The sequence below is a fragment of the Opisthocomus hoazin genome, chromosome 15 (assembly GCF_030867145.1).
Source record: "Opisthocomus hoazin isolate bOpiHoa1 chromosome 15, bOpiHoa1.hap1, whole genome shotgun sequence".
Classification (NCBI taxonomy): Eukaryota; Metazoa; Chordata; class Aves; order Opisthocomiformes; family Opisthocomidae; genus Opisthocomus; species Opisthocomus hoazin.
The window spans coordinates 21,269,629-21,292,688 of record NC_134428.1 but is presented as its reverse complement, the minus strand read 5'-3'; the positions used below and the strand labels follow the sequence as shown (position 1 = coordinate 21,292,688).

General features: G+C 41.9%; 1 protein-coding gene across 1 annotated transcript in view; it reads left to right on the top strand.

The window, feature by feature from the left end:
- Positions 1-17,621, top strand: part of GNA12 (G protein subunit alpha 12) — a 44,236-nt gene extending 26,615 nt beyond the window's left edge. Inside the window, exons 3-4 of the mRNA XM_075436258.1 lie at positions 9,176-9,226; positions 10,268-17,621. Coding sequence (XP_075292373.1) covers positions 9,176-9,226; positions 10,268-10,837 — 621 coding nt within the window. The 3' untranslated portion in view covers positions 10,838-17,621. The remainder of the gene's footprint in view (positions 1-9,175; positions 9,227-10,267) is intronic.
- Positions 17,622-23,060: the final 5,439 nt, after the last annotated feature.

Here is a 23,060-nt window from a genome sequence, read left to right as displayed (position 1 = left end):
TTTTTGAAAATCAGACTCGGAAACTGGCTTGAGGAATCCTTCAGACTTGCAAGCCTTGTGTTCTCTGTAGTTGAGACTTCTGAGTGCTGAGGCAGTGGGCATGGTGAAAAACTTCAGAGACATGTAAGCAAGGTGCAATTTTTTTTTCTACACTCTACTGCCTACACACTTGATTTTACAGGAGTGAAACCGTTAAATAGCGCACCTTAGTGCAACAAAGACTTAACTTGCATTTTACCTCAGTCTGATTTCTACCTAAAACCTAACTTTCAGATACTGAGCAGCTTTCTGAATCTTGCAAGACCATCATATTAGTCTACGTCACATCTAAAAATGTCTTGGCTGTATACATGCAGACAGAATGAGAAAATCTTTTTTAAAACAAATTTTTAATAAAAGTGAGGGATAAATGACTTTTTCTGATCGTTACAGTCGCCTTTTAACAACAGACATAGGCAGATTTCAGTAAAACATGTCTGAGCTCATGTTTCCACAAAAAGTGGAGCATTAGGGCAGTCTGCAACAATTGCTTTGGTGTGGAAGTGGAGTAGGAAGCATTGCTCTGCGAGATACTCGAGGTTATGCCTGTTGTAAATGCATTCAAGTTGCTCGGCTCTCCAGTTGGCCACCTGCCATGGAAAAGTCCAAGCTCAACATTCTCTCATGGCTGGTGTTAGCTGTTCTTTCAGCCGTCGAGATCCAAGATACTTATTTCCCATCCCTTGATCTGATAAGATTTGAAAGGGAAACTCACTGGTAAACTTGTCATTTAGTCTTGATCAGATAGTCAGCACTGCTCAGTAGATGAAGTCAGAAGATAATATTTTCTGTCAATGTCTATTCTAGTTCTGCAGATGTCTTGTGTAAACAAAGCAAGCTTCAGGTTTGCATACTGAGCTGCTCAAAACAAAGCATGGGACTAGGGTCACGTCATAAAGTGATAGTGTGTTGTGCCTGGTGGTTTATAAAAACATCCAGTTGCTTCTGAATTCTGATCTGTTAGTTGGAAAGGCCCATTTTCGCACGGCAGCTGCCCGCTGAGAATCAATGGGATAATTTGCTAGTGACTGGCCAGAGTCTTGGATCCATCCTTCCATTTACAGCTCGGGACTCTTTTAACTGTGGCCAGTTTGATGCTTTCAGTTCCTTTCTCTTGTACGTTTTAGCCGCCTGTGCTTGGAATGAGAAGTTCAGCTGGCGTGCTGAAGTTCAACTTCATGGAGAACCTCCAGTGTTTGAGATGAAAGGGTTCTGGCGGGGCTTTCAGACAATGTGCTCACTGGGACAGTTGGCAGGGAAACAGGAAGGAATCCTTTCAGGGGGTGCTGGTGACTCGGTCTGTCGTCCGCTCGTGCCAGGAGGAGTGTGTGTGAGCTGGGCACGCTGCTGATGCTGGATACAGTGATCAGACTTCTTTTGTTGTTTAAACATAACCGTGATTCTTCCGCATGAATTGGGCATACATCCCCTTGCAGCTACTCCTGGAATCTTGCTAGCTGCTAGTCAGTGAAGGCTAGGAAATGCTAAATCGCTGTAGGTAATGTGCAAGTCTGGTTAAGGGTTCTTCTAGAATTAAAAAAAGCAATAGTTTAACCCTTTAGTATTGCACTCTGTATCTGTGTGTTTTACTTGTGGCCGGTATTGTTTTCTCTGCTGTTTGCACCTGCTTTGCTGATTTGCAATTCCTTGAAGAAAAGCAGGAGTAACAGTGATGAAGAGACAGTAAGTAGGAGTAAAACCAAAACAACAGGGATTTTTGTTAACGTTTTGTAAGCTTATAGCGTAGGATGAGCCTGCCTTCATCTATTAACCAAAAATTCCTTTCTCTTTGAGGCACCATTGCCAGTGTGCATATTTGGGGCAAATGGACAGAATTGTTAACATAGTATTGAGAGTAATTTTATCTCCTCTACATCCTGTTGATGTAGAAACACCTAGAATTTCAGGAAAAAAAATATAACCTTTTTTTTCTCCTTGCAGCACTTTCAGAAAGAGTGGCTGTATTTGGCTGCTGGGAAAAGCTAACACATCTAGGAGCTGCCCTTCACAGGAACTCTGCTCCTGCTAAGAGTGTTTCTTAGCTGTGAGCCTAGAATTTCACTCGGTCACAGGGATCCACAGATCTTATCACTGATGTGGGAGCTCAGATTAACCTAGACTTTTGGGAGGAAATTAAATAAATACTTATCACCTTTTTTTTTGTAATCTGTGTACTGTAAAGCATACAGTTTGGCCCATGTGTCATGTAGGATGAGTTTATAGAAAGCCATCCTGACTTAAGCAAATAGATTTTTGCATTGCTTGTTTGTACTGAGCTGACAAATAATTTTAAAAGTATTTTCAAACTTTAACATCTGATACCTACACTGTGCAACTAGGCAGTAGAAAGAAGAGGTAGTTTTCAGAAGCAGCTTGGAACCAAATGGTACTTTTTTGTAGTTGGTATGTTTGTAGGGTACAGATAGGAGCAACTTGGATAAGTGCTGGAGTTGCTGGATGGGAGCCAGTAGCTCAGTCTGTTGTTAAGGAGGAAATTAAACAACACCGGAGAGATTTGATAGTTAGAATTCTGTATGGCTGAAAGACGGAGAAGTGGTTAGTCTCTGCCTTCGAACTGGTGATTGAATGAAAAATTAATGTTTGTCTTGTGTCAATAAATTCCAGTGCCCAGACAGGATGTAGGATATCTGTAGAACAGAATTACTGTGTAGAATGGGCATTGGCATTTCAAGGCAATTTAGGTTACTTCAGCATCTTTCTGAGTGAATTCTTAACAAGCACAGACTTGCTTATCTCCTTGGAAAATAATACTTAATTCATCAGCTGTCACAGGGAAGAGAACACAACTTTGGCTGTAGTAAATCCATTCCCTGTAACCAGTGAGGTTGAAAAGAAGTGCGGATTTAGAAGAAATCTGTTGGAAGAGTCTGCAGGTTTAGGGAGGGCAAGTTGTTTGTTTATAGTTGCCCCTCCTGAGAATCTTCACCTTGGGTCTTCGGGGTTTGTAAAGGACTACTACGTCCCTTGGACAAAACCAGAGTGTGAACCTGGAGCTGTGTCCGCGTGCTCACTTCCCAAGGGTATCTGTGTTACAGTGGCAGGATAACCTGCTTGTTGTGTCTGGTAGGTCTCGCTAAGAAAAGCATTTCCTACATCTTTGCTGGTGAGGTTTTGGGTTCTAATCTCAGTACCCAAAAACTTGGCTGATCTAACATCTCTAACATCTTCAAATGCGTGTCTCCTGGTTAATTTATCCTACTTCTGTGCTTGTGACCTTGCTCTTCCCTTAGGCCTCTGGTTTGGAAGTCTTGCTTTTGTAAAGCATCTGGAATAGTAACATTCAAACCCCTTACAATCAACAGGCGATCGACATCCCAGGAGACTTGAAAAAAATGAGGCCTCGGTATTTGTCTGAGAAACAAAGATTTCACCTGCAAATTAGCATTGAAAGTTAATATTAGCATTGCATTCTATCAGTTGGTTTCTCTGTCAGTCTTAATGGAATAGTACCTTATAGAAAGGCCAGCTTTGGATAAAATTGCGTGTCAATGCTTGAAGTCCGTGGCGTTCGTGTATCGGAGACCTCAGAGGTTAAAGGCAAGGAGATTCTCAAACTTCTTTCTGGGGTCCCCTGGATTTCCACTGTGTTTCTCAGCCGTGCTGCTGAATGTTTTACAACTCCCGGATGGAGGGTGGGATAAAGGCACCGCTGTTCTTTGATTCCGATCACTGTTGCTTTCACCTTGCAGATTCAGCTGCAGTTGGTGGTAGTTACTTACAGGATCTGTAGTTACTTACAGGATCCATTTCTCTGTGTGTTTTGCTGTATTTGTGGGAGTGTGGTTAGATCTGTGTTATATGCCTCTTTCAAGTACAACGTTTCCTTCCCGTGTGGTTTAATTCATCATCTGAAACAAGCTAAGACTGACAGGTCTACCTTAAATTGTGCACTCTAAATTTAGCAGCTAGAGACAGAATGGTCAGGAAGGGCTAAATTAATATTATGTCCAAAAGGCCTTGGGACAAGGAAAGGAAAAAAGCCAATTTGGAACAGAGAGTCCCCTTTCAAGTCTCTCAGTTCAGGGCAGAATGTAGAGGAACTGCTTTTCAGAAGGAGAAGTTTGAAATGACCCTGTATTTTAGGGAACTGGATAACAGGACATTTCACTATCACTTATGATCTGACCAAATGTCACTTTGAAGAACTGGCCGAGGGTTAAAGTGACATGTTGGTAACTCTAGCCTTGCAGAACATTTCTCATTACTGAGTGTCTGCAGGTATTCTAAAGCAATCTACATGCGATCTGCTGTGCGTTTATTTTCATGAAATGAATACTGATTGGGATCTCTGCCCAAGTGTATTCTGCTTGCTTTTTGCAATGAGGCGATCAATGGCAAAGGGAGTGATGCTAGATTAGTTACAATATTTCTGTGGGGAGATTTTCTTATGTGCTATGAACCTAGCCTGAGGGGACAGAGATGTTAAATTCAATTACTTGTTTTCATGGTGACTTATTTGGAGCTAATGTTAAGATGACATTCATATAGCATGAAATACATAGAATAAGAACTCCTTAATTTTGTGGGTTTTGCCTCTTGAGAATGCTGTGTTCAAAATAACCTAGCATATAAAAGAAGAGTTTTAGAGCACTATTTCAGGAAGCAAGAGTATATGTTTGCATTTTACCTTTCCTCCCTTTTTCCTCCAACAGTCGGTTTTTAAGCAAATTGTACTATTTTTCTCTGGCTTCACCAAACTTTGTATTGCAGATAGGGCAGTGTAAAAAAATTATTTTTTTTAAGAAATGATCCAATCGCAATGCTGCATTATGGAGCTTGTGGGCTCATTTTAGGCCTTCTGTTTGTGTTTCTTGATTCCCCCAGTTCCCAGATGTGCAGTGACTCATCCTGCTGAACAATGGGAACAGCATCTCTTCTTCCCTCGCGTGGTCCCAGTTGGCAGAACTGTTACTCAGAGGACGTGTATTGCAGAGGGAGAAGAGATTAGCAGTGAGAGAATGAATCATCCGAGCGTTTGTGGTAACTCTTGTGTGGTGAGCGAGAAGTTAAGGAAGACTAATGGTCTACACTGTGCTCTGGTGTACTAAAAAGGAGTATCTGAATTATGTAAAATTCATAACTGAGTGGTCACTCGTTTCCCCTCCCCGTCCCATCCCGGAAAGCACAGGGCGTGGATGGAAGACAGCATCTTGACATCTTGGTTTATTATCAAGGAGGATGAGAAGAAAAAAAAAAAGGCAGCTAGCTGGTTTGTGTCAACAGCAAAATAGACAATGGTCATCTCAGGCTTTGTTGATACAACTTTCAAATGTGAAATATACTCATAGACACTTAGTTAAAAATAACAACAAAAAAATCAGTACAGGCGTGCTTCACTGACATCCTTTGCTGTGACTGACAGAATGGTGCCTTCTATTTAAGTACTGTGACGGTTCAAATGAAATAATGTCTTTCAGATTTTAAGAATATTGTTTATGAATATTGTTAGAATATTTTTTAAAAGCAAATAGTGTACTAACAAGGAAATTCAAGAAGATCTGAGTCTTTAAATCTGAAAAGACAGAAGCTCAGCAGTCTTCTATGAATGTAGTTGACTGAGGAAGTTGCTTGAGCTGACACAGCTTTTCTTGACACGCCAGCCTGTAAAAGATTGACACATCTGAACTGGACCTCTTTTGTTTGTTTTTTAAGTGAACACACCATGATGTGATTATCTTTAGGTACATAAATATAGTACAAATAACTTTAATGGCTTTCATTTCTATTTTGCTGCTTCCTTGCTGCTATGTTCAAAATATTTTTTTTCACTAGAACCATTAAAATACTGCGATTGAAGTCATTAATCTGTGTAAAGATACTTTTAGTATCTGATGAATCAATTGCGAATATTTTTGGATGTAGTTGAATGGCTAGATGGCTTTGGAGAAACACTAAGAATTTACACTGAAAAAAACAAACCAACTTTTTTATGGTCAGTGTCTTCAAGAGAAGAAAGTAGTTTAACATGAGAGGAGCAGCTGATACTTCTTTATTTTGATAATAATTTGCCTTGAATGGAAAACCTGCCGTGATGGACAATTCATAAACTCTTTGTGTGTGTGTATTTCTTATACGCATACACACAGATACACACGCATGTTTATATGTGTGTATAATACCCAGATAGCGTTGCATAAATAATAATTTATCAATGGAATTCAGAATTGTATTCAAGTGCAGCTTGAGATAAAGCTAAATAAATTTGACTTCTAGATCTAATTAACATTGCTATCTATTCTCCCTGGATGACAAGGAAAAAATTAAAAGATGAAGAAATGTTCAGTTAATACAGTTATTCTGCTTAAGAGTACTAATGCAAATCAGTCCTAACACCTGGACTTTCCATATTTTTCTCATTTAAATACATTACGTGTTATTCATCAAGTCAGCTGGTGCCGCCCGCAGTTGTGCTGTGCTGCCTGCTCCCTGAACTGAAATTCCCGGCACGCTTCCCAGAAGCCACCGCGTTTTCTGTGAATCAGACTAAAATGTAGAGCAAGGTTACTCAAGAAGTCTTTGGAGCAGGAACTGAATCACAGGACTTAAACAGGGAATCAGCTTTAAAGTAGGGGGGTCGGAGTGTGGGGCTTGGTAGGGTTTGCTGTGGGTTGTCTTTTTTCGTTTTCCCTCCCTTCAGGTTTGTGTGCTTTAATGTTTGGAGCTTGTCTTAACTTCAAACCCTCTGGAGCTTCTCAGGGATTTGTTGTTTTGACTGGAAACAGATATTTTGACTTAAGTACTGGATGTCTTTGAATTCTGTGCTAGAAGAGACTATTCAGATGTCTTCAGATCTGTCAGACCGCGTGCAGGGTGTTTGCACCTGTTCCAGCAACCTGACTTGGTTACCCAGCTATCCAAGTGTTTTGCAATTACTGCTGAAAACTTCCCGGAATGAATTACGTGGCTTAATGGCAATGCTACAGCGATGTATAACAAACTAGAGCAGTCCAGTTTCCCTAAATCACTGCAGAAATGAACGTGTATTGTTTTTTTTTTTAATTAGGTTATTTTCTTACCTTCTTATATATGTGCAAAACATTAACCTGATGGATGTGCGGGGCAGGAAAGAGGGGAGGCAGAAGCCGTAAATCAGGTGAACTTGCTGGGGTGTCCCGGCAGTTCACATGCACACAGCTGCTTCCTGCGCTCAGCGTGGGAGGGTGTACGGACAAGGCAAGGACTCTTAAAGCAGCTGGGTACAAAATGGGGACAAGCTGTGTCGGAGACGGCCCGTTTGCAGCCTTGGTGCACATCTAAAGGCACCGTGTAGCACAAAGCACAACAGATAAAGAAGGGGTTTTTGTAGCTTCAATGACCTTTTTCTTTTTGGGCTCTCCCGTCTCCTAAATATGACTAATGCTGTACAGGAAGACCTTTTCTCTTATTCATGCAGTCTGTGATATCTCTGCTGATCCAACGGAGTGCCAAAAAATACAGGAAATTACTTTCACCTTATGAAAATTCATGATTGTAAGGAAGCTCTTAGAGCAATTGTTCTTTGGAAACATTTTCCCCGCAGTAATTTTTTTTTGCTAGCGATCCACTGTAGATCTTTTGTCATACATGGTGGTTTTTTGCAAATAGGTGTGTTCTCTCTCCTTGATGAAAAAGACACTTCTAGTTTTAAATGTAAGGAAATGAGCTGCAGCTCCTTTTTGTCTGTGCCTTGTGCTGAAAGCGTGCGCTTGTACAGGACACCGAACCCTCTGATCTCCAGTCTGATTCTGCAAAATGATCGGTTGTGCTGGCATCTGTTTACAGTTGTACTGGAGGGGAATAATTCTGTTGTGCTCTCTCAAGCCTGTGGTATAGAGGAGAATGTATGGTTTCAGAATTTATATTGCTGTTGGAATCCAAGATGATATTTTGAGAATGTTCTCATTCTGAGTTAGTAACTTGGTGAGGGCACCTGCTGTCATGGTTTACTGACATGGCTCTGATCTGCGGTACGTGTAATGTGTTTTGCTGCCTGAAATTACTAAAAGGCCACAGGATTTTCCATATTATCGTTCTTATGACATGGCTGCAACTGCAAGACACATCCTAAACAGCGAAGAATACTTTCTTGCTAAACAGATCATCTTCATCTGAAGAAATGAAAGGGAAGTGTTTGAGGGAGAACGGGCTTTTGCCAAAGACGGTTTCATTCCAGAATTAAAGTCTGAGTCTATATGGAAACAATGTTATTACCTCCAAAAAGTATGTGCAGGGCTTCTTGTGTCCACTAATGCAAAGTGGCACTTGATTTGAGTTTGATACATGGGCAAACTTGTTTAAAAGAAAAAATAAAACACACAAAAAAAAAAAACAAACACACCCCACCCCCCAAAAAAAAGGCAGATTAAATTTTCTTTGTAAACATTGCCTATATTCTTCTCAATATAACTGCTAAAGGATTTTGTGCAAGATGAGCAAATCCATTATTAACACTCTCGAGCCTAAGAGTGGAAACTATCTGTAGACGAGAAAGTCCTTGAGAATGTTAATGTTCCTTTTTTTTTTTTTTTGACAAGCAAGTCTATCTTAAATTATCACAAATTGTGGGTGACTGAAGTCTTTTGTTTTTCTAAAGATATGCCAACGAGTCTAGGGTATGCTTTTGTTCACTGTTATGAATTTTAAATAAAATACATTGGTTTCTTATAAATGAGTTTCATTTTCACTCCCACACAGTGTCAGTTAACTGCATTCATCGTACAAGGAGGAAAAAACCTAATACTTCAAGCCAAAGGACTAATTTTACCAGTCCCTTTTCATTGTGAATATTTACTAGATAGATTTGAGCATTTATTCAGATTCCTGCTCAACTTTGATTTTTCTAGAACGAACAGAAAATTGCTTGTAGGAGAAATACTGCCTTACCTACACATCCGTAGTATATTATGGCAGCTCCGCTTCATTATCAGCAGCTCGTGTGAGTTAAGCCATGTAGTAGTTCTGTTGTTCCAGCTCCTGAAGCATATCAGAATGCTGTCTAAGCTTGCACTTGTGATATTGCTCTGTCAGACCTCAGCGCATGCTGGAAAGTGAAAAGGCTATAGTTGTTAATATATAACGGTATATAAGTTGCTATCCTAGAAACAAGCTCAGTTCCTGTCTCTTTGCTTTTCCACAGGGTGAATCGGTGAAATACTTCCTGGATAACCTGGATCGGATCGGTCAGCTGGTAAGATGTACCTTCTATTTCTGAACCCAGAGAGCTCAAAGAGAGAATGGAAGCCTGGGTGTACTGTGATTAATGTTTCTTGGGTTCTGGTTTGGTTTGGGTTTTTTTAAATAATAATGCATTCAGTAACTTCAATGTTCTTTCTCTAGAAATAGTGAACTCCAGCCTTGTGAAACTGAAGCTTAGTATTTGCTTAATCGTTTTTGACAGACAACAAATATTGTTTATGGAAGTTGTATTTATGCACATATTTTCTTTTGTAAGTCCTTTTACGCAGTCTCTGGATCTCATTCATTTTTCATGATGATCGGATAGCTGGTGCTACTTAAGGTAGCAGAGTTAAACCTTATGAAATAAAAATTACTAGCACTCTTAGGATTCAAAAAGTGTAATGGAAATATCTGTCAGGAGACTTTGAGGAGAAAGAAGGGAGATGATTTTCCTAAATTGTAAGAGTGATAAACTTCTGAAGAACAAATCTTTCTACAGTGGTGGGTTGGGCCTCAACCTGTGGTAGAACATGTTGCTGTACTCACTGGTCATGGAGCATGAAACTGGAAGAAATATTTCCACTAAAACTTGCAAGATGTCCTTTGTAAGAGTAATGAACTGTGAAAAGCTAGATTAAAAAAAAAAAAAACAACAACAAAAAAACAAAACAACAAAAAAGTCCTTTCAGTGATTACTTGATCTGCTTTACTGAACACTACCTGAATGCCAATAACACTGTCGCTAAGAACTTCATCATGAAAAAATAGACTTCAGCCTAAAAATGAGACGCTTGAAGGATAAAAATGTGAACCAGTGCATTAGTCCTATATCTTTTTCTCATATGTCTCAGGATCTTCTGTAGCTGTTTACCAATGTGTTGAGATAAATGGTCAACAGTTCGTTATTTTAAAGTTGAGTATTTGTTCTGCACTTGATAATTAAAAAAATTACAGCTCTTGTTGATTTTTTTTTTTCATATCACTTCAATATTCTGCCATTAGCCAGCCTTTTTGAAGGACTTTTTTGACACTTTTCTCCTTTCTTTTACAGAATTATTTCCCCAGCAAACAAGATATTTTGTTGGCTAGAAAAGCCACCAAGGGGATAGTAGAGCATGATTTCATCATTAAAAAAATACCTTTCAAGATGGTGGATGTAGGTGGACAGAGATCTCAGCGTCAAAAGTGGTTCCAGTGCTTTGATGGAATAACTTCAATTTTGTTTATGGTCTCCTCCAGTGAGTACGATCAGGTTCTCATGGAAGACAGGCGCACAAATAGACTTGTGGAGTCCATGAATATCTTTGAGACAATAGTCAATAACAAGCTTTTCTTTAATGTTTCTATTATCCTGTTCCTCAACAAGATGGATCTTCTTGTGGAGAAGGTAAAGACTGTGAGCATTAAGAAGTATTTCTCGGACTTCAAAGGCGACCCTCACAGGCTAGAAGACGTTCAACGTTATCTGGTGCAGTGCTTTGACAGAAAGAGGAGAAACCGTAGTAAGCCGCTCTTCCATCACTTCACCACTGCCATAGACACTGAAAACATCCGCTTTGTATTTCATGCCGTGAAGGACACAATCCTTCAAGAGAATCTGAAGGATATTATGTTGCAGTGAAGGAGAGCAGCCGATGTTCTGTTAAAATTTGCCGGAGGGTTCGATCAAAGTTTTTATCCTTTCTTTATGGCCCTTGCATGTGGTGTGGGACCCATGCTAATTACTTGGCTCAGGAATGCTGTAACTAGCCAGTCCAAACAGAGGAGCTATAGGCCGAAGGAGTCAAACGTTGATGTTAGCTACTGAATCATTTGGATTAGAAACACTACTGAAATATGGGCGTTGTAGGTTCTGTACCTAGTTTGGAATGCTGAATAATAACACAACCACCTTCTGCCTTCTTACAAAAAAGAAATCTCTGAAAAACCATGTGTGGAAGACGCATTGTTTTAAATGAATATGCTCATTTTTCAGAGACACTTGTCGTACAAACTGCCTTTTCTTGTAGTTTGGAGGTGCTGAATCGATCAAACTAATCGAAATGTAGTGAGATTGGCAGCTGTATTGGAGAATGTTAATGGAAGTTCCGTTCTTAACCCTGAGGAATATAACCAGATCTTGTGTGCGTGTTCAACTTTGCCAGGGGTCTGGAGTCCACGTATCAAGGCGGAAGCACAGCTTTTGTCTGAAGGTTTTGCGTGAGTCTCCTGAGGCAAAAGTCTAAAACTGTATAAGACAACCCGTGTTGGAGTAAATTTGATGGGAAGTTAAGGCCTTGGTGATACGGAGAAGGGTTGATTTTGCACTATGTGTGAAGGGTAACATCATGGGAAAACTGATTTCCTTGGTGAAGCAGCCTGTGCCAGAGGACCTGACTGTGTATCTGCACAGTGGGTGCTCAAGTGAGATGCACTTCATGGAAATTCAGCGCTGTTCTCACCCCTGCAGTTGGCAGTGTTTATGAAGGTTCAGTACCTCGTGTGACAGGGCTTTATCTATATTCAAAAGTTTGAAAGCTGATTAAACCCTTAAGCAAAGGTTTTGGTAGTACAGCAGCTGCTTGATTAGTTCCCAACAGCTGACCGTATAGGAAGGCTGAACACCTTAGAGATCCCAGTTCTACATCTGCACTGATGTACTTGGACAGCGAGACCTGGCTGTAAAATTAGCCTTTAATCTCTGTCTTGATGGGATCTTTAGCCTATAGTAATGTGCATGTAATTCTGAGTACAGTCAAGTTGGGAGTTGCCCATTTTGGGCAACGGTTGGAGTGTAAAACTGCAAGAGGCTATGAATAATGTTGATAAGAACTGTTAATTTCCTAGCTTTCAATCTGTGTAACTAACTGCCGGGTGCCTTTTTTGTGTACAGACACATCGGATTTTTTTCTACTACAGTGGGGTACATGGACTAACTGAAGATCTGCCTTTTATATCAACATTGTAGTGCTGTCCTTTAGGTAACTTTGAAACATAGTTTACTGTGCAATTTTTGTCATAGTTTTTATCCAAGAATAAAACCTGAAGGGCTGTTTGTACCCGTTAAAAGTCAGCAGATTCCCTGGAGTTCTTATCCCCTTTGAGCCTGTAATGGCATGTCAAAACAAGCAACATTCTACTTCGGCTGGTAGTCCCACGGGAAATGTGGTCAAAAAAAAAGTCCTGTTCCGTTATCCTTTCATGTTAATTTGGATAAAATCTGGAATCTTGCTTCCCCTCTGAAGCTTGCAGATGTTCATATTGGTATTTATGTAGTTTCCTAATGTGGCAGTCTCTTGGCTTTCTTTGTGCAGGCTTCAGAGTGGAAAAGATGCGGCTATTTCGGTGCTATGTAACGCGCACGGTATCGAGGTAAGAACAACTGAAAAGCTGCAGATGGCGAAATCTAACTGAAATTTGAGCACAGTTAAACAGGAATTAGCTTCCTTGTAACAAGTCTTATTTTTGCCAGGACCAACTCTATCTTAAATACTTATTCATTTTTAACCTTGAAGGGGAAAAATGTTACGTGACTCTAATATTCAGATGGGGGGAAACACTAAAGATTATTACATTTGAAAAGGTAAATGTTTCAACACAGTGATGCGAACAAGTTTACTCATCGTATCAGGTTGGTTTCTCTAACCTAGCCCGTTTGTTTGTCTGAAGACTAAGACTGTTTTCAAAGCCTTCAGATATTTGTGGAGTTCTTGGTAGTGGTTTCCACTTCACACAAGACACTGGGAAAGAGGAGGCAGTTGTGGGCTGACCTGACTTCTAGGTTGACTTGACTTCATTTTCTAGTTTGCTGTGAGCTTTATTCTTTCACTAAATTTTCTAGATGGGTTGATACTATGCTTGTTATCTCAAATAAGTTAAACATTCCTTTTCAACTGTATTTTCTTCTCAAGAATTACCTCAGTTTTATGTCTGAGTCTACTGTAGTTTTACCTGGGAGGCATAGCATGGAATTTCCTGTTCTGTTTTTCTCTTCATGCTCATCCATGGTTTCCTATCCTTAGTCACATTATGGATTTAAAACTCTGAACAGAGCTAATAATGCAACTTAATATATTAAGTAATTTAATCTACACCTGGAAAAGAAGCAGCATGAGATATCTCATATTGAGCTCTTCAGCATGGTGTGGTTGTTTTTTTTTTTTTGTATGATATGGCAGTTTTGCACACTAAGTCAGAGTTTTAGGAAACTGGTTTGATCACCTCAGACCAATTATTGCCTTTCTGATTTTTATTGATGACATGGGCCTAAGCGTGATGCTGTAGACTGTGGATGAAAATCAGTAGTTGGACTCTGTAGGCTCTGTGTTCTGTCAAACTTTGATAGTGATGGTTCACACCAGGAACCCAAGATCAGGAAACGCTGCTTGCAAAAGTCAAGCACTTCTCAAGTTCGCAGAGGATCTGGCCCGTGAGTAAAAAGGACTTTTTTTTGAAGTGGGAGCTTTCTCTGCAAAATACACTCCACTTCTTGCCACAACTGAAGGGGTTTGTGTGTGGGTTTTTTTCAAGGTAAGCTCTGTAGTATGATAAAGCCAGAGAATCACAGTATGGTAAAACAGTTAGTTACTAAAGCAGAACTTAGGTAGGTTAGGTTGTACAAACATCTCAGGACGGGCTTGGTCGGTTGCTTAGTCCTTTCACAAGAAACAAATAGAAAACTTTATTTTGACATCCTGGAGAATTTTGCAGGTAAACACAGCTGGAGAGAACATATTTTTTTTGTTAATTTTATAGGGGTATTGTTCATTTGGCGAGTCAGGAAATGGGTCACAGGCAGGATGATAATCAGATGGAGACCTTGAAAAACTACGCTAAAAAAAAGAAAAATCCAGCCTCTCGCTGTCCCTCCTCTGACAGCCGCAGGTCAGTGACCAGCGGTGGGGTCTGCAAAGGGGTTGTGGGCTGTCTCTCGGAAGGACAAAGAGAGGAAGTGCTTGAAGTATGTGCCTGCAGGAGAGACTGACGTAATCTTGCAGCTTAAGTAGAAAAACTACCTAAATGGCAGTCATTTATCAAACACTACTTTGAATTTGTTGCCCTCAAAACAGACTTTAAGCTAATACAGCATGTCAATCAGTACCATTCCTTTGGATTGCAGTGCTGTCATTCTCCGAACAGTTCTTAGATGGCATTACACAGTGACATGGTGAATTGGAATTAAAAAGGAAGAACAGTTTTCTGTAAGTGATATATTTAATAGGCAGTTGTCACTTTGAAGGAATTAAATAATTCTTAATGTTGAAACCGAATTAATATTGATTATGGAATGGAAATTACTGGCCACTCAACTTTACACTACAACTGAAAGATGCTTCCAGTTTTATACAAAGAATTGATCTTATTTTATTTAACATGGCAGCATAGATTATTTGACGTATTAACTTGATAATATATTCAGTGTTTTTTTTAAATACTGCTATGTAAAACCTAAAACTAGGCAGTTACAAGCATGAAAAAGCTGCTGAAGATGACTGTTTATAGGCTTTCTGAGCCAACTAAAGCCTGAACCTCAGCCAAGAAGAGTAGAGAAAGTAACGGCAAAAAAACTGTAGTGAAATGGAGTAGGAAGGGCTCATCTGTATGTGGCACTGCAGGGAAAAATGTAATTCTACTAGGATAGCTAAAGTAGTTTTTGGCATGAAAAATGGTGCATTTGAAAAGTGTGTTCCAGCCTGTCCATGTGTTGTCCCCCTATCCTGCTGTCCCCATCCCCCCTGGGTATTCACCAGTCCTGGTTACTGTAATCTGCAAAGAACTGTAGAATTAAAGAAATTAAAAGAACAGACATGGAACCACTGAAGAAACTAGCAGCTTTCTTTAGTGACAGACAACTACCTTCCACAGAATATCATTTTGGCAAACAAGCCCTTTGCTACCTTTAGATGGCTGTCTTTGTGGCTATTCATGTTTTGGAGTCTTTTCTACGTATGTACCTCTAGTTCTCCTGGAAGAATATAATTCTGCTGCATGGAACTACAAGATTTCTGTAAAAGGTCCCTCTGGTTTTCAAGCAATGAGTTTTGACACCTGACTTTGCCTTGCTTGTGTCATCAGATTTTCAGGAGTACATTTTGGGTTGATAGACAACTTGATGCATGCCAGCTTGAGACACAAACACTATATGCAATAACACCTCCATACAGTGCAGCTTGTCGTGTAAGCCAAGCACTGATCTCTCGTGATGAGAACTGTATTGATGCCTGTAAGTTTAGAAGTAGCCTCTTATCATTTTTCCCGTATAAAATCACATGGTATAGTCAGGGGTTTTAGTGTAGCACTGCCAACTCTTTACCTCAGTACACTCTTTATTAATTCTTTAACACAGAAAGTGGTGTGTAGGGTGTTTCAGTAGCAACTATAGAACATCTGTGCCTACTTTTGTAAATGAGTTTTTAACAGATTTCTAGGGAGCATCCATGATGGGTCAGGAAGACTGGCACGGTCTGGGCCAGACTTGGCCTGAATTCATATTTTGACTCCACAGACTGCTGCTAGATGAGGACTGTCTAGCCTAGTGAGGAAGTAATTGGCAAGAGAATACAAGACCTAGTGCTTTTTAATCTTACCTGTTTTGTAATTAGCTGGGGTGATCTCTGCTTTGTGCTGTGAAGTGGGCACTTCTTTGTTTTAACACTAATCTTTCTTTACATAGATGGAAATGAGTAAAGCCAGGATATTTGGAGCTGAAACTGCTGCTCTGCTAACCAGGTGATGCTGTCTCTTTGCTCATTGTGGTGGTTGGACAGTTCAGCTTGATTCTTGACGTTTTTGTCTTTCTAATGGCATTTGGAAAGCGGTGTTGAAGTTTGTCTGTGTGTCGATATGCTCGTTTTCTTATTGGGTGGGGAGTGTGGAGGTACTAGATTGTCAGTGCTGGTGGTTCTGTGCCTGGCTTGACGAACTGTATCACAGCCTAGCTCTTGGCGTATGTCCGAAGGTTGTTATCTTCTGTCTGATGTGAAAATATTCACAGTCGGAGAGGAAAAAAGAGCAGCACTGACTTCCAAGGTGGGCATTCTGGTAAAAAAGCCAAAGTATGTTGGAAGGGAGCAAGAGAGGGGAGCTATTTTCTAAACAGATCCCAAAAGCTGACGGTGCTGGAAGACTGACTGTATTGAAGTGAAATGCCATCTGAATTGACCCCCAAAGTTTTGAGTGACTCCAGAGAGCTATTGGCTGTGAATTAACGGCAGCAGGCTGGCAAGGCTGGCCCTGCTGCAGCTGCACGCCCTTCCATTGTAAATCTCTCTTCATCTGTTCATAACTGGGTACTAAAATTCAATTTCTACTAAAATACAGTATGCAGATCTCTGTCCAGACTGCACATCTTACTCCTTTCTAACAGCTACTTAAACTTTCTTCAAGATACCAGAGCATGAGAAGTATTCCAGGGGAGTGGCTAGGTAAGAGACTCTTTCTGTTATTTCAATAAAAACTACAGCTGATGGACAGCAACATTTTTTCATAAGTAAGACCTGAGAGAGTGTCTTACGAGGGAAGTAGCAGATTTTGAATAGCGCTGCTTCTCTGCTAATGCTTCCCGTCAATCTCTTGTGCTGAGCTTGTGTGCAGGTCGTTGGGCACAAAAGCTGAGAGGAGATAGCAGGGGGAAGGAAGGGGGATGTGGAAGAGGAATGATCTTTTGGTAGCTCATGAGACTTGGAAAGTGTGGTTGGTGGACCTGGGTTTGAAAAGATGCGTTGAAATTCCCATTCGCGTTGAAGCCATTAACTCTCTTTAGGGTAATGAGTGTTCTTCCAGCAAATAGGTTTCGTTATCTGGAATGTGTAATGAGCTTGAATTGATGATATACATTAAAAAGTATTTCTGGAGACTCCACTTAACAAAATGGCTAGTATTTATTGCTCTTGTGATGAGTTGTCTTGTTTATGGAATCAATATGTACAAAAGCAAACTGACAAAACACAAAAGTTATCTCGTGACACAATCATGTAGCTAGGAAGCCAATTAATGTTACTTTTATTCTGCAATTTACTTGCTCTCTGGTGCCTATGCATTGTAACACACATACTATGCAATATCATTCTTTTTTTTAAACCAGTTCACTGCATTGGGCAAGAAAGGCCTGAGTTTAGCCTTAATTTTCTAACAATTCACAGGAAAGTACTTTTAAAAACAGTGACAAACTAGAAGAAGGTGAAAAATGCATAAAGTAAAAGCACAGTTCCACACTGCTCACATAAGTGTCTTTCTAGCACGAAAACAGCATCCATGATAGAAGCAGCTACTTGCTGTAATAGTTTCAATTTATGAAAACTGTGTACTAGATAAAATTATATTGTGATGTGTAAAAAGTGTATTTTATAGCTTTGGTGACTTAGTTTTACTGTTTTGTATATATATGAATTTTATAAATCTATTAAAACTTGACTTGTTATACTGTTCTTTATCAGTTTGATCTTTCAACAGAGTCTACAGTGACCTTTTTTTTGCTTTATTCAAAAATTTTCCACAAGAGAGCTGCTTGTTGAATAAATTACAGCATCAACTGCATGAAACTACAGCTGTCATGCAATGTAGTCTTGTTCTGTGATCTTTACTTATCTCCCACCTCTCCAGTTCTGGTCAGAATCATTCTTCCCGAGCGTGTCCAGAACGGAAGGCTGGTGAAACATTAACCTGTGTAAAACTTCTCATTCGTCTGTAGCGCTTCAGTAGCTGACTGAGGCATTAGAGCTGATGGGAAGTGGAAGGGGAGACACAGCTAGAGTTTGTGCTTGTGTATTTTAAGAGCAGATAATTAAGCCTGTTGAGTTGGCAACACCTGTTAGAGATTCCTCTGCTGCTGTGTAGCATCTGATAATAGCCATGGGAACCATACTTGCTTCTTTTCCAGTGCCAGTCCCCTCTATTGGGCTCGCTCGTGTGCTGTGGCATCTCGTACGGCCGTGCAGAGCCGTTGCTCTTTGGACAGTCATCAGTATCCCTGTCTTGCAGCATTGCCATCCTGGCATCAACTAATTCTGCCAGAACTTGAGCTCCAGTTCTTAGGAATGCTGTTAACCTTTCCTCACTTGTACGTTGAAAGGTCACATCTGGCAGATTTTTTTTGTGGCAAGTCTTAATTGTTTCTTGTATGAACTGTTAATGCCTAATTGATTACATTGGCAGGTACACAATTCGAGGTGCTTCATGGAGTGTTGTTTGTGCTTTTTGCTAATCAGTGGAAATGTTAGGTCCTCAGCTGCATCAAGCTTTTGGGAATGGTTGGCTTTTGGTTTTTTTTCTTCCCCCTGGCGGTGCTGAGCACATCCAGATAACAATGTGTATTGTCAGTGTTCAGCATCTCCGAAAACAAGGGCAGATGAATTGCAAATTCAATATGCACTAAGGAGGTTTCCAGGTGTGATCGTGTACTTTTCTAATCTGACAAGCTCTCAGCAACAGCAGCAGCTCCAAGGGTTCCCTTTGGTCAGCTCTGTGGAAGCAAATTAGCCCTTCTCTGGACTACAGTATTGGTGTGAATTACAGCCCTACAAGATAGTATATAGAAAAAGTTTATCAGGTTTCTCCCTGAAGAAGGAAAGAGCTCTTTCTGGCAATATCTGCTGGAATAACTGGCGTTGTAACGGGGGCCGTGCCAGGCTGTTGAGACACTTGACCATCAGACAGGGAAGGGGGTTGTTTTAAGTTGTTGCTTTGCCTGCTCTAAAGCTGGTTGGGGTTTGGTTGATTTGTGTTGATAGAGTTTCTCTGAAGTCCAAATTGCTGAATCTCCAAAGCTTTCATCAAAATAAGAAATGTGTTGTCACTGGAGTGCCCACGCGAGCTCAGTCCTGCCCTAGTCAGCAGCTGTGAGTAGGTGCACCCATTTCAGTGGGATTTAAGTTTTTATCTGGAACACACGGTTGGGAGGCTTTAATCAGGGTATCGTAGTGACGCCATTTTTTCATGCTTGCCAATATTTCTGCATCTCAAACTATCTCACGTCATACAGCGATGATGTCCCTTTCATCATTCAGCTGCACAGACGTTGCCCCGTAAGAACAGAAGCTGAAGCAGTCGATCCTGCATGCAGGTTTGTCTGTTCAGTGCCAGTGAACGCTGGTGCCCCAGGGAGAGCCGAACCTCTGTGTATTGACTTGGAACTCTCTGCCTCGGACCAGCATGGCTACCTGTTACTAGAGTATCTCTTCTGCAATTTCAGCAATCCAACGCTCCGAAGACAAAAGGTAAAACACAGCTATTTCCCCAGGGAGAGGCTTCTCTAAAATGCAAAGTAGGCAGGGCTATTGCTGGCATGTACAAGGTGTAAGGTTTGGGGTGGTTATAGTAATATTTAAGTATTGGTTACAGCTCTTTGAGGAGAGAAATTAAAGCCTTGTGGTTTCTAGCTCCAGTCTGGTATCTCGTTATCCTGTACAGACCTGGGAAGATGTTTATTCAGTTACTAACAAAAATTACTGAATATCTTGCCGCTCTGGCAAGAGTGACTGGCATCTTGGGAAGCTGCATGGTGCTAAGGAAGGAAGAGTTATTGGGAAGGGTGTTCATGGATTTTTACAAAATCTAGCTTTCCTTTAGAGCCTCAATTCTGCACAGCAGAAACAGACTGCAGTTAAAAGTACCATTTTTAGGGGAGGAAGGTGGTCACATCCACTGCTGAATCAGGAATTGCTGGATACTGCTAATGAAATGGCTGTGGAAGACGCTGATTTCTCCTCCCCCACCTTTGCAAGCTGTTGTAGGCAATTTGACCCCTAACTAGCAAAGAGTCTGGGGGTTTTTTGTTGTTGTTGGTTTTATTTTCCCTGGACAGTTGTGTTGTACCCCCACCCCCTTCAATTACAGCAACTTCTTGTTTTAAGAGTAGGAGTGGAATGTTCTGCCTGTTTATTCTTGGGAAAAAGATATTTGTCTTTATGAGCTCGTAAAGCTATTAAAAGACTGTTTTCTGCGCTGTTCACTATTATAGACTTCAGAAGTTGCTTCAAAACGAGTATGCTTGAGTGAGTTACTTTATGAGGGTGAAGGATGCTCTGGGTAGCCAAAGGATGGTGTGGTTTGGGAGAACTTCTGAGCCAGATGAGTGTAATGTGGATCTGTGTTATACCGTTGCCTTTTAGGGATTGTTACGTGAAAGACAACAGCAGCTTCAGGAAGGAGTTTACTGGTTCTGCTGGGGGATCTCCTGAAGGCAGGTCACATGCAGAGTTCATTTCTAGATCAGCTACCTGTCAAGGCAAGGCACCCACAGGTCACAAGCCCAAGAAACGAAGGTTCTCTGGGGCTGCGGGGGGAGGCTGCCAGCCAGAGCTCTGCAGCTGTGCCCGAGGGAGTTCCATGCCCGGCTGCTGGTTTGGGTGCCCTTGGGGACTTGCCTCCTTCCCCATCTGGGTGCCCAGCTCCTTTCGCTGCCTGTCTTCCCGCAGAAGGCTCGCCAAGCTGCGGCTGAAGTGCTGCACAATGAACACCCAGGTTCTCCTGCCCACTGTGAAACTGTTCCTGGACCATTTGTAACCAACTCCAATCTTGGCTGCTGAGTTGCAAGTAACTTCTGGGGGTGTGTTTATATATAGAGTACCCTGCTACTTCTTGCTGATGGTTGATCCACAGCTTGACCTTCTAAAATGACTCCTAAGTATCTCATCTGTATTTCTGTTCCACAGCTTACTCAGCAGCTTATTAGCTGCAGGTTAGGTTGCTGTTCCCACACCCTTCCAAGTGGAAGTATCTTCCTGGAAACTTGCTGCTTAAAATGCAGGAAATCTTATTCAGGGACTTACCTTCTTTTTGTTTTACTTTGTCAGCTGTTTTCTGCCCCTCTACAACTCTGATACAGATAGAGAAGAGTAGGAATTGCACCTTTGTGCTTTACTCCTGGTTATAACCTTGGTTTTCTGTGTAACCTTGGCCAATCATTTTATTTCTCTGTGACCCAAGTTGCCTCCAGTCCTTACTCACACTGGTGTAGGCTGTGTAGTGTAAAAGCAAAGTACTCCTTACAGACTCTGAGATGAAAATGTTGTGCTGTGCTGGAAACCTTTGCTGATGTGGAGTAGCCACCTCCACGGGAATGTCTTTGCTTGAACAAAAACCTGCAGTGTAATATTGCATGGACCTTCTCTTCTCCAGCTGCCTGAGGACTTTAAAGGGCGTTCAGCTGCTTTCTGCCTTTCACTGCAGAGCTGCACCCTGCTTGTGGACCCTGCTGAGCTGCCCACGCGAGTAGGTGAAGCTCCGAGTTGCTGTGCTCAGTTATTTCTCACCTGGAGCACTTCTGGACGAGCTGAGCTGGTAAGTGGTGCTCCTGTCGGCGACGGTGTCAAAACTACCTGTTACTGGTAAGCAACAACTCTTCAGCAGAAATTCCTGCCTTCACAACAACATGAGTCCCAAAGCCAAGTGGCACGCAGGGAGTTTCCCAGCTGTGGCTTCTGCCAGCAGCTCAGTTTGTGCCACCTCTTTTCTCAGTTTTTTTGGACGTTGTTATGAGAGGAAGCCGCCTCGTTCCCTCAGGCAATTCTGTCGTCCTGGGTTTATGGCCTCTTTCTGCAGAGTTTCGAAAGTTCAGCCTCGTGATTCAGTACAGAAGCGAGTAAGAGCAAACAAGGCTGAACACCAAGTAATCTCTTGCTTAAAATAGTAAATCTGTTAAGGCAACAACTGAGCAAGTGTGGGGCAGTACATGGATTTGTAATTCAAGCAGGATTTGGTCGGAAAATTGCTGCTGCTGCTGGGAAGAATGTCTTGGATGAGAACCCCCTCGCCTTTGAGGCTGCCAGGAGAGGGCGGCAGCAGCAGCTCCGCTGCCCCGCGCCTGCGCCGGGTCCAGGCGTGCAGCCTGGAAAAAACATTTCCAGGAATTGCCGTCATCGGTCCCGAAGCCAGAACTCCCTCTTTCTCCCTGCGTGAATCATGCGGATGGGAAGTTGCTTGTGTTTCCGGAATCCAGCTAAATTTGTTACGAGATCATCTTTTCTACTCACCTGCACGTGTAAATCTCGAGCTTTTCTCAAATATCTTCCCCTGATTCTCTCCCTTTCCACTCCAAAAATGCGTTGGAGCGTTACGGCATGGTGTGGGGCCCTTAAAGTGCAGAGGGCAAGGGCTCAGGAAAGCCAAAGCCATTGGCTCCTCGGAAGGAAACATCCTCTCTCTCCTCCCAGCTGAACTGGACCCAGTCCTACCTGCTGATATTTTTAGACGGGAGAAATCCGAAGCGCGGCCGCGTAGCTGTGAGCCGCAGAGAGCGGTATCAGTGCTGAGGTCTGGGTGAACTGGGGATGGAGAGGTCAGCCTTCCCCCAGCGTGCTTGAAAACCCATCATCCTCTTCAGCTTTGGCTATAAATAGCCGGAGAGGGACGGCGTGCCCCGGCACCGGCAAGGCAGGCTCTGCAGCTGCTGTTGCCAGCGCAGCACCAGTTCCTGTTCGGTGGGTGGCTTATGGAGTGGAGAAGAGGGAAAGGGACAGAATGTTAACTTCTCAAGGCAGAAAGAGAGGAATGCATGTGTAGTTCCCCCTTTTAAGTTAATAATCAATGAACATGTGAGTGTTTTCCAAGGTTTTTCTCTCCTGTGCCAATCTACGGAGGATGTGGGCAGTTACAGCTCGCGGCTCCAAGCCTGGCTTTCCTTGAACTGAAGCAGGTCTGGAGATCCCCTCGAGTGTCCGCCAAGAGACAGTCGTCACAGTAACACTGTTCTTTATGGCAGACGAGCTGCCAGGGATCTTTCTGCCGTACTGACTCTGTGCTGTTCCTCCTCCATCTTCCCCCCCCTACTCATAGTGTGAGTCCATCAACCTCCGTTGTGCTCCTGCGCTCAGCGCAGCCTCCAGCTGATGGGGCAGCAACCAGAACAGAGATGAACATTTGGTGTG